Source organism: Vespula pensylvanica, chromosome 22 (assembly GCF_014466175.1).
Source record: "Vespula pensylvanica isolate Volc-1 chromosome 22, ASM1446617v1, whole genome shotgun sequence".
NCBI lineage: Eukaryota > Metazoa > Arthropoda > Insecta > Hymenoptera > Vespidae > Vespula > Vespula pensylvanica.
The window spans coordinates 1,821,479-1,833,978 of record NC_057706.1 but is presented as its reverse complement, the minus strand read 5'-3'; the positions used below and the strand labels follow the sequence as shown (position 1 = coordinate 1,833,978).

The 12,500-nt window shown below is 37.8% G+C and overlaps 1 protein-coding gene across 12 annotated transcripts in view; it reads left to right on the top strand.

Moving 5' to 3' along the window:
* LOC122636535 (growth factor receptor-bound protein 14-like) overlaps positions 1-12,500 on the top strand; it is a 426,705-nt gene that overhangs the window by 370,069 nt on the left and 44,136 nt on the right. For 11 of the 12 annotated variants that reach the window (XM_043827854.1, XM_043827857.1, XM_043827863.1 and 8 more), the window contains 2 exons: positions 4,915-5,142; positions 9,122-9,229. In XM_043827854.1, the coding sequence (XP_043683789.1) occupies positions 4,915-5,142; positions 9,122-9,229 (336 nt within the window). The remainder of the gene's footprint in view (positions 1-4,914; positions 5,143-9,121; positions 9,230-12,500) is intronic. The other variant, XM_043827858.1, reaches the window with a different exon arrangement.

Here is a 12,500-nt window from a genome sequence, read left to right as displayed (position 1 = left end):
GAGCAAGAAAAACCTGACCTATCGTACGCGGCCGTGGCTCTCCCTCCTCCTATCTAAACAGCGATCCGACGCCGCCCAGGAGTCCTTTCACTGCCACTGGAGCAGCAACGTACCAGCAACCAACGTTGGAGCACAGCGGTAGCGACTAACGATGTCTTTTCGGAGCAACGACCGCAGTCTGTCGCTGCTGGTGCTCTTGCTATTGCTATTGCTGGTACTACTATCACTATTGCAGTTTCTGTTGCTTTTGCCATTGCTACATTACAATGTACTATATTCTATTCCATTTGTTGCTATTGCTATTGCTATTGCTATTGCTATTGCCATTGCTATTACTATTGCTATTACTGCCTGCTGCTGTTGCCTGCTGTTACGCGCTCAGCGAACCTCGTTAAAGCTCCTCTCCGCAACGTTGTTGAAATTGCTCGAACGTGCTCGAAATAATAAAGATCTTTTGGAGTAAAAGAAAATGAGAGATAGATAGATAATAGATAGATAGATAGGGAGAATGGAGAAGGGACAGTGGTAAAATCGATGCAACTTTTTAACGATATTAATCGTAATAAAACCATCGTCGTTATTGTCGGATAAAAGTGTATATGTCTTACAAAAAATTATTCATTTTCGTTACAAAAATGCATACACACACTTACATATATATATATATATATATATATATATATATATATATATATATATATGGTAATTAAGTAGTTATGTAGGAATTTTTGTCTCGATCATTTTCGATACGAGATCATAGCGACCGTCGGGAGTCTGTAGTATTATTATACTTTATTTATTGTACCGTTACGTGGACTCAATATATAGATATCAACCTATATCTATAAAGAAAAAAAAAGAGAGAAAGAGAAAGAGAGAGAGAGAGAGAGAGAGAGAGAGTCATTGAGTATAATGATAGCAGTAATAATAATAACAATAATAATAATGATGACGACGACGACGACGACGACGTTGATGATGATGATGATGATGATGATGATGATGATAATGATAATGATGATGATGATGATGATGATACGTAAAAATGTTATTGAGTTTAAAGAAGCAAGACTGTTGTAATTTTAACTAGGAAATAATCTACGAGATCGTCGGCCGTCGTCTTTCATTTCATTTCATCTCGTTTCGTCTCGTTTCGTCTCGTCCAGTGACGTGACGGATATACGTGACTCATTGTCATGGAAAAAGAAGTAGAACACCGACCTAGGTCAATCCTACGAGTCTCCCTTTCGTTCGCGTCCTTCCTTATCTTTCAACGCTGAACGACCGTTCTCCTTTATTTCCCCCTCGAGAGTCCTGCGACGTCGACGACTACGGCTGTATCTCTCTCTCTCTCTCTCTCTCTCTCTCTCTCTCTCTCTCTCTCTCTCTCTCTCTCTCTCTCTCCTTGCTCCGCCCATTCAGTCCATCGATTCTCCGAACGACGTGCTACATTTTCCACCCCTTTTTCTCGTAACGCGATTTTTACGTCGACGGGCCGGAGAAAAAAAGAAATAAGATAACAAAACTCGCTACGTGATCTATGATCTATGATCTAAACGATGAGTTTTATTTTCATCTCGTCGTCTTTTTTTTTTGCCTTCCTTTTTTTCCGTAATTTTTTTTTTTTTTTTTTTAATATTTTCTTTATTTTTCTCGACGAAAAAAGAACAGATATCGATAAGTGCCGATATGATATTTTTTCGTTCAACACTTGGCACATACACATATATATATCTTTTTTTTTGGAAGTAAATCGTTTTCTTTTTCTTTTTTTTTGTTCGTTTGTTTTTTTTTCTTTTTCTTTTCCTTTTCGAGAAAGATAATTTTTTTTTTTTTTTTCACGTAAAACTGCTACGTTGTTTAGCATCAATTCGATACCGTAAATCGAGACGATAAAACGACGATCCTTTAAAGATATTAATAATGATTATTAGATACGTGAGTACGTTTTAATCGATTCATTATGACCGTACGACAATCGAGAAATGTATAATCATTTATCGTATTCATTTCATTGATCCTTTCCTCGTGATTTTGACAGGATAATTATATCCATTATTCTTCTGTATTATAATTATAAATTCTACTATTATAATTATAATTATTATTATTATTATTATTATATTATTTGGTATTATAATTTTATCACGATAATAAATTAAACAGCATCTCTCATCCGATAATAATAAAAATTGTTTCTCAGAAATCGTTTCACTTACATATCTTTGACCTATGACAACCTTGACTATTGTGTCTCGTAAAAACGAACCACGTTTTTCTCTCTTTCTCTCTCTTTTTATCCACACATCCTCAAAATATCACGAATGATTTAACGCGGTACTTTAATGACGTATTTCGTTTTAAAGAACGTAAAGATTCTTAAGTTTAACTTAAGCGATAAAAAACGTTTTCAACGCTCGGCGTTAAGATCGACTGTATGTGTACACTGTTGATCGTTACCGTATAATATAATGTATACATACGTACGTACATATGTACATAGACACATAGTTACATAAATATGTACATATTCTATTAATTACTAACCTTACTTCTTTTGCTTAACGAAGGATTCATCAAGAGTCTCCTTTGGATAATCGTAGCTCTTCGTTCCCGTCGAGTTGTATCGTTACGTTTCGCACGAAATAATTTACACTAGCTGAGGAGTATACATTTGAGTTTGTGAGATCTCTCTCTCTCTCTCTCTCTTTTTGTCTGTCTGTCTGTCTGTCTGTCTATCGGTCTGTCTCTTTCTCAGACACAGACTCGCGCAAGCAAACTCGCGCTCATTCTCTCGTCTGCTTTCGGCCGTAATTCCATAGTTGCTCGGATAATAGTTACGTAACTGTTAATGCAGTTGCAGCTCGCTCGCACGGTGTAACTAAGCTAATCGTCAAATATTTACCAAGCCGTATAATGCGGCCTAGTGGTCTCTCTCTTTCTCTATCTCTATCTCTATCTCTATCTCTATCTCTATCTCTATCTCTATCTCTATCTCTTTCTCTTTCTCGATTCGCCTTTCTCTCGCGCTATCTCGTACTACTACCTACTTCGTCTTTAGCAGCACCGCTCATATAACGAGTATAACAAACGAACGAACGAACGAAGAAGAGCCCAGGGCCAGCGAGTTTCTCTCAAGGAAAATCTATGCGTAGTAGTAGTAATAGTAATAGTAGTAGTAGTAGTAGTAGTAGACGTTCGGTTAACCCAAGCCGTTCTCTTCACCGTCACTGTCTTCACTGTCGTCACTGTCCTCACTATCGTCACTGTCACTCTCATTCTATTATTCGCAAACGCTTAGGCGATTTTTCATCCTACTATAACAATATTATCTCCTCATTCTTATTACGCGTACGATCGCGCTTTATATATCGTCGCGTCGAAAAATGCAATATTATCTCAATAATAATAATAATAATAATAATAATAATAATAATAATAATAATAATAATAATAATAATAATAACTCGATTAAATGACAACAGATCGAAATAACAATCCCCATCGAAATCTCTCAAATCTCTCTTTCTTGTTATTACAATTTTATCACTTCGTTTTATTTTATTCTCTTCTGTATTATTTTCTTTTTTCTTTTTTTTCTAGTTTTTTTCTTTTTTTTTTATACGTTAACAACGCTCCTAATAAAAATCCATGTATGTAGAGATTATTCGAAATTCGTTGTAAAAGAGGACATTAAGCTCGAAAACTCGAACGGATTAAGAGAGAGAGAGAGAGAGAGAGGTAGAAGTGGGGTTGGATGAAGGGAGGGAGGGATGAGAGGTGATCGTCGTTGTAATATCCTCCCTCTTCTTCTCTTCTTCCATCACCATCACTACTACTACTATCACCATCACCACCACCTCCTCCTCCTCCTCCTCCTCCTCCTCCTCCTCCTCCTCCTCCTCCTCCTTCTCCTCCTTTCCCACTTGGTTTTGAATAAATTGCTTTCGGCCTTATCTTCCTGGCCGGAAACAACGTGATTACGGAATATGCTACTCAATCCGGACGGTTGCTCATTACCTCCGCCGTTTTCCCAAGAGCTTTCTCTTAACTTCTTTTCCACCTTTACTCTTCTTCTTACCTCCTATGTTCGTTTCACCTCCTAGCTCTCCCTTTCTTCCCCACTCCACCCCATCCTACCTACCTCACCCCAGAACATCTCCCTGCACCTCCATATCTCTCTTTACCACTAGTTTATTAATGACCTTCCATCTTGGCCCGTTAGTAACGTCAAGATTGGATGTCTTGTACGCTAATGATCTCGTTGTCTATTAACAATGTTCACAGAGAAAGAGAAAGAGAGAAAGAGATAGAGAGACTGTTCTCTTGCGTACCCAGTGGTACGAGAATATACAGCTGAGAAGCCACCGCCCACCATTACTTCCTTCGTTACTCCTCAAGTCTCTTTGTTGGCTCGCCTACCTTATCGATGAATAAGGAAGAGCACGTAATTCGAGGGAAGGAATAATTAATAATCTACCGTTGTAGAAATGTTTCAAATCGCCCGGTGGGGATTTTAATTGCTCGGAATGAAGGCCTTCTTCAATAATAGGGTCCTTTATATTCCTTTTCTCATTGTTGTGTACATCTATAAATGTCTATCTATATATCTATTCATCTGTCTTTCTGTCTATATACCTATGTATCTATGTATCTATATGTACGTACGTCATAGAAATTGTCAGCGAATATAATTAGGTTAATAGTTATATCGTACGTGTTCTTTCGACGGATTTCGCGTTTCTCGTTGTATCTTTTTTCTTTTTCTACTTTTCTTTTTTTTACTTTCGTTTTTTCATTTTACTTTCTCTCGTTTTCGTTTCTTTTTTTTTTTTTTACTATCTCTTTTTATTATTATTATTATTATTATTTTTCTTTTTATTTTAATCCTACTTTATCATCGTTGTGTTACAGGAAAACGACCAGCTAAACCCCCTCGCTCATCTGTCGGACTATCACATATACAGAATTCCAAACGCAAGGAGGTGTTTTAACGCGCCCTTCGAGTGGGGCGCCTGTCTGAGGCCAAGAAGCAACGCTGAGGCCGAAGACACGGAGGGTGGGGAGCACGGGCTCAAGGTCATCGCCTTCCACAGCGAAAAGGCACGGGCTTGTTGGCTTACAGCCATGAGGCTCGCAAAGGTAACGTAAATCTTTTCTATTTTTCTCCGTTTCCCCCTTTAACTCTATCAACCAAGTCTCCCTCTCCTTCTCTCCATTCACCACCCTCGTCGTCGGCCCACCATTTCCACGTATTCCGCGATTTTTCACGCGCCAAGTTCGAATATCACTCTTTTCAAAAACTACTCTCGTGAACCTCCTTTTTCGTTATCGTTCGATTCCAGTTGAAGGATATAAAAAAGGATGAGGGACAAAAAAATATTAGCAAGTGAAAAAAAAAAAATAAAAGAAAGAACGAAGAAGAAGAAGAAGAAGAAGAAGAAGAAGAAGAAGAAGAAGAAGAAGAAGAAGAAGAAGAAGAAGAAAGAATCGGTCCGAGTATAGTTACGTATAGTTAGGTAGGTCCCCATTACGGGACTCTTCAGCGGTCTATTCTTCTTTTGCAAAGTGGAGACTCAGACCGAGCTCTCGAGGCCGACGAGTCTCTAGTGGGGTCCGTTTCTGGTGACATCAGAATGGCAGCAGCACCAACCATTACTACTACCAGCATTGATATCAGAATCAGTACCAATACCAGCACCAGTAGCAATACTAACACTAGTATCCAACGTCGTCGTCATCGTCGTCATCGTCGTTGTCGTCGTCGTCGTCGTCGTATACTTTCTCGTTTGTAAAGCTCAAAAAGCTCTGGACCAACCCTCAACACCGAGTTGTGTCTTCTCTTGAACAACACCCTCAGGCTGCTGGTACACACACCTAGTCTAGTCTAAAACCTGACGTTCCCTCGCTTTGCATAACCCTCCTTCCTCTTTTTCATCCCTTCCTTCCTATTTTTTTCTTTTCCCTTCTTTCTTTTTTACTTACTTACTTTCTTTCTTTCTTTTTTCTTCTTCTTCATTCTCTTTGGTCCCTTTCATTCGTCTCGTTCTTTCTCTCTTTTAAAGATTATCTCTCTCTTTCTATCGGTTACACATTCGTCTCGCCGCCACGTTCAACACCAAGTTTTTCGTTAAGGGAAAAAAAAGAGAGAGAGAGAGAGAGAGAGAGTCATCCACCGAGCGGCGTTCTTTCCTACAGAAGGTGTAGCACTCGTACGACGTTTTTTAAAGAGGAACTCGAATACTTCGCGACTCTTTCATCCCCGAGCCAAAAAAAAAAGAAAAGAAAAGAAAAGAAAAAAGAGAGAAGTAGAAGAAGTAAAAGAAGAAGAAGAAGATGAGAAGGAGGAGGAAGAGGAGGAGGAGGAGGAGGAGGAGAAGGAAGGGGTAGCTGAAGGAAAGGGTGAGTGGTCGTCTTGAAGCCATCTCTCTTTCGCAAGGGATAGAAAGAGACCGCTTCGGTCTCAGCTCGGACGAAACTTAACCTCCTCTTCTTCTTATCGTGGCACACTTGCTTTCGTTTCTTCCGGCTTCTCTCTCTCTCTCTCTCTCTCTATCTATCTATCTATCTACCTACCTACCTATCTATCTATCTATCTATCTATCTATCTATCTATCTATCTATCTATCTATTTGTCTCTTTCTTTCATCTCGTCGACTTCGATCTACGTGATGCTAGTAACTTCTCCACATCGTCGAGTGCTTTTTCTCCTACTTCTCGACATCAACGTCATAGAAACTCCGATAGAGGAAATTCTAGTTCGATCAGTGACGGATTAACCATTGCGAGAACCCTCTCTATGAATTTAAAGTAGATAACGATCTTTTTCGAGGACGTTTAATTCTTCTTTTTCTTCTTCATCATCTTCTTTTTTATTCTCTTCTACTTTTTTCTGCCTTTTATTCTTTCTATTCTTTTTATCTCGAAGCGTCGATCACACATCGGAGGTTAACGATCTCGTATTAGCTATTAACTATTTTAATGACGCAAGCAGGGTATAGTTCGACGGATTATATTCGTAGAATCGTTCTTCATCTATTTCGGATAATAGTTGAAATATTACGTGAAAAATAATACGTCTTTTTATACTTCTATTCTTTTCTATTCTTTTCTATTCTTTTTTGTTTCTTCTTTTTGTTCCTTTTTTTTTTTTTTTAATTCTTTTTTTCTTTTCGAAAGCCTCCACCCTTCGGTCTGTTGTTTCCTTTTATTTTTTTTTTTTTTTAAAGTTACCAAAAAGATCCCTTACGATTGTCATATCTAGGAGATTAGATTCGATGATTCGATCCTAATTTGTCAATCGTCCTTTAAAGCAGATCTCGATTTTATCGATTTTAAGAAGAAAAAAAACTGGAAACATCTATCAATCTTTTGTCCGATCAAACGAATATTTGTCGTTATATTAAATCGTTTACCAATTCGATCGTTAATTGTAATTATTCTATTTAATCGCAAGAGGAAGAAATAATTAAATTATTTCTTGCTACTTCATTAAATGAATCCCTTCTCTCGTTCTTTATTCGAGAGAAGATCGATCGGAAAGGATGAATCGAAGTTTTCGAGGAGGGTGATATTCCGGTCGTCGTCCTTCGACGAGCCGTACAAATTGCTTGTTAACCATTCGGCTCGAACGTTCTTACGTACATGGATAATTCGATTACGTAATTATACGATCGTTCTGTAGATACTTCTTCTTGGGTCACCTTGCTCACGCCTTCGCTCGTTCGTTTCTTCGATAAAGATGACTCGATACCAGAATCGCGTTCCGTTGCGAATAAACTCTCCTCTTAACTCCACTCGTTGACACACTCTCACAATGATTCTCTTTTTGAGTTTGAATCGTGCCTTGCTGCGTGACTCGCAGATTCGATTCTCTTGGAGCGATGATGGTTTCACGGTCAATTCTCGATACGATCTCTCTTTCTTCCTTTTTTCTCTCTCCTCTCTCTCTCTCTCTCTCTCTCTCTCTTTCTCTCTTCCTTCGAATTTGATTTTTTACGAGATATCAAATTGAATAATGATCGGAGGATTAAAAAGATGATAATTATTATTTCGAGTAGTTCGAAGATCGGTTAATTTTAATGAACGATTCGATGACGAGAGAGATACGAATCGTATCGAAATGATGTCGATTGGTGGATGGTTATTAAAAATAGGAGATAATAGAGAAAATTTGATTACGTGGTAAAATGTCTCGTAGGACGTCGTAATTTGTGTGGTTGTGCGTGTGCGCGAACGCGCGGCTCGCGCACGAAAGGATAGGGCAGTCTTCCGGGTCGATACGGCGGGTCATATCCACGGTCGATCCACGCCTATGGCCGCTTTCGCGCGTAACGTCGACGACTACCTACCTACCCACCTGCCTACCTACCTACCTACCTACCTACCTACCTACCTACCTACCTATCTACTTATGTATGTATTTGTGTATGTATTTATGTATGTACCTACCTACCTATCTACTTACCTTTGTATCTATCTATGTATGCATCTATGTATGTATGGATTATGTATGGATGTATGTATTTATATAAGTACGTATGTACATATCTATATAAGTGTGTGTTTCGCGTTGCACGCGATACGCGATGTATCGAGAGATTCGTTTATCGCACGAGTTTCTTTTCCCTTTGGATATAATTTCCCGAAAACTCGTAATATATATTTCTCTCTTGTTAATGTATTATTTATTATCGCAATCGCTGTCATACATAGTTTTTTCTTTTTCTTTTTTTTTTTTTTTTTCTAAACGATTCGTGTCTGATATTAACCGATCTACTAGGTTTCATTACAAATGTAATATTTTATTTGACAAACGCGAAGAATCATTTTATATTATTTTTTGCTATGAAGGATAAAAAAGAGAGGAAAAAAAAAAAAGAAAAGAACGACTGAAGGGTATTACGTGAAAATTATATTTTAAAATCGTTCGTTTAATTTCACGCTTATGTTTATAAGTCGTATAGGTCGTACGTGTTTATTACGTGTAAAAGAGAAGAAAAAAGAAAAACAACAAAAACGAACGAAGTAAGATGAGAAAAGATAAACGTATCTCTTAAGTAATACAAAATATGTAAACAACGAAGATATATACATATGTATCTACACGTTTGTGTTTTAGTACGGCAAACAGCTCAGGGAGAACTACAGAGCATTCAAAAATAAGCAGTGCGAACAGTCGTCCGGTGGTAGCCCAAAGGAACAGTACAGCAGTTACAACGTCACCAACGTGAGTTTCCATTTGATTTTTTGCGTTTCTAACCGATTGACCGATCTCTTCTATTCGCTTTTTCTTCTTTTTTTTCTCTTTTTTTTTTTTTTATCTTTGTTCGTTCGTCTTATCATTGAGATCTCTGGGAAATGTAATTAACGAGACCAAGGTCTTGCAATTCAGTGCATTGATACATGCAAGTACACACACATACGTACACATACACACAGATATATACACACAAAGGTGTGGTTATAATACGTTGAATATTATACATCTATATATATATATATATATATATATATATATATATATATATATTTATACATATATATGTGTATGTATATATTTGTATGTACACATATATATATATATATACATATATTCTATCTTGTCCCTTGTTTATACAATGGTTAAACGGTGGTAACGAATTAACGCGTGCATGATTCATAGCTGGCCATATATCACGCGCTTTATCGGCAGGAACGCGAGCGGGGATAATAAATTCGCCGAGCGGATAAGTTCGAACCATGCGAGATTGGGTCTTCTGATTCGAGAGAGAGAGAGAGAGAGAGAGAGAGAGAGAGAGAGAGAGAGAGAGAGAGAGAGAGAGAGAGAGAGAGAGAGAGAAAGAGAGTGAGTGAGTGAGTGAGAGATGGAGAGGAGGAAGGAGGAGAAAACGACAACGCGTTGCCAACGCTAGGAGGAGGACGAGGAGGTGGAGAAGATGGATGGATAGATATATTTATTCGAACCCTTTCACGAATAACCATACCATACTACGATCGCACAATAGAACTAAGTTAACGATGGATTAAGGGGGGTGGAGCTTTTTCGAATCGATCGCGAACAATTATTTATCCTCGATAGAAGAGAAGAAGAGTTAGTAGCAACAGCAGCAGCAGTAACAACCCTCTCTCTCTCTCTCTCTTTCTCTCTCTCTCTCTCTCTCTCTCTCTCTCTCTCTCTCTCTCTCTCTCTCTCGTACGTTTTATCTTTTACGCTCGGATGGCCGCAGATGGCTTGGCCCTGCCGTTCGCTATCGCCGATGTCATAACTGTCGGTGATATATAAATTATAATTTTCTATCATCCTATTCGCGTTGTTTTATTAGCGTATTTTATTTTTTTCCTTTCTTCCTTTCTCTCTCTCTCTCTTTTTTTTTTTCTATCTTTTCATCTCCTTTTCTGCTTTTTTCTTTCTTCTTTTATATCTTTATTTATTTATTTATTTATTTATTTATTTATTTATTTTTTGATATAACAGTAAAAGAATTCAACTACGTTGGAAAATAATATTACGAGAATGGTTATCGTTCTCGAAAGGAGAGACGAAAGAAACGATCTACACTTTTGACCATTTTGTTCTTCTTCTTCTTTTTTTTTTTGTTTTATTAATTATTTATATTATTATATTATAAATATCGATGGAAAATAGAATATCTTCTATATGCCTACGTGGAGTCGAGGTAACTATAAACGAGCAGACGTACCTACATCGATCGAGTATACATATACGTACATAGATACCTATATACGTACATACATATATACATACATGCGTACATATATTTTCACGTATTCGTCTGGGAATACGCTATCGATATATAGCATTACGCTGAAAATACGATAGAGGCGTAGCCGTCGATATATCGTTATAAGCGTTAAACGAAATTTTTCGGCACGATCGACGTCCGATTCCGTGCTCGGTCTTCCCTGAAAATGATGCTACCTATCTTTCCCGTCGTACATACTTATATAGGATGACAGGGGTTGGGGGATAAAGAGGGCCAAAGTAGAAAAAAGAAAAAAAAAAAAAAAGGAAAAATATATCCTCCTATTACTTTTCCATAATCGTTCTCGAAATATAATAGAAAGGAAAATGGTCCGTGGAAAATTGGAATTTTATTTCTAATCTAATCTAATCTAATCTAATATATCCTTGAAAATAGTCTTTATCGTTAAGCGTCGAATATAATAAAATCAATAGAATAAATTCATTCATTCGTTCGTTCATTCGTAAATCTTGGTAATAATAAGAACGGAGAGAAAATTTCAATATGACTGTAATCGTCTTAAAGAAAAAGAGAGAGAGAGAAAGAAAGAAAGAAAGAAAGAAAGAAAGAAAGAGAGAGAGAGAAGATAGACATTCCTCTATCGCAGCTGATCTGCAGCTGATCTCAAGGTCGTTTCTGTGTGACCGTTCGAGAAACGGCTCATCACCCTTTCGTCGTTCACGGTAAGGAAGAGACGCGTTTCGGCTACTCTCTAAGCTAGGCACGTACCGACCCACTGCCATCGTTATCCTCTTCATCCTCCTCCACCTTCACCTCCTCCACCTTCACCTCCTCCTTCTCCTCTTTCCTCCCTCTCGTCGTCCTCCTCGTCGTTCTCCTCGTCCTCTTCTTCTTCGGCCTCCTTTCTGCCCGCCTTATTTTCTTACTTCACGTTCTTTCAGTTCTTCGAAATCATTGCTTCTCTCTCTCTCTCTCACACACACACACATACACACTTTCATACACATTTTCACACACACACACACACACACACACACAGACGTACACTTGGGAGAACTCAAAGAACTAGGTTCGAGTAGGGTCGTTGCTCGACATTTCAACCTCTCATAGCAACGTCTATCGATCCTCCCGAATTCTAAACTCTTCTCTTACGAGGCATTTCCAACGGTCGATGATGAAAGGGAGGACGTATCTTCTTCTTCTTCTTCGTCTTCTTGCTCGAAAATCAAAATGTAATCTTTACTAAGGAAGAAATAAAGAAAGAAAGAAAATGGGCGAAAAAATAAGTAAAAGGAAAGAACTGAATATTTCTCGATAACAAAAACAAGATTTAGTCTTATCCAGAATGATACATCACTACTTCTACTACTACTACCATTACTACTACTACTACTTCTACTACTACTACTACTACTACTACTACTACTACTACTACTACTACTACTACTACTACTACTATTACTATTATTACTATACCAGATCATTCATATTTTTATTCTCGGAAATTTCATATTTTTATTCTCTCGATCGAATCCTATTTCGTAACTCTGAGTTCGGGAATTTACGTTACGTCGGTGTGAAAATTCTAGTGTTGCAAGTAAATAAAAAAAATAAATAAATAAATAAAATAAAATAAAAAAGAATAAAAGAATAAAATAAAAGTGGACAAGGGGTTGGAAAAAATATATGTATAGAGAAAGAGAGAGAAGGCTATCGCGTGAAAGCCGCGGTTTGGTATCGAGCGGTCAGAGAGTGCCGAGGGCAAGCAGCAGC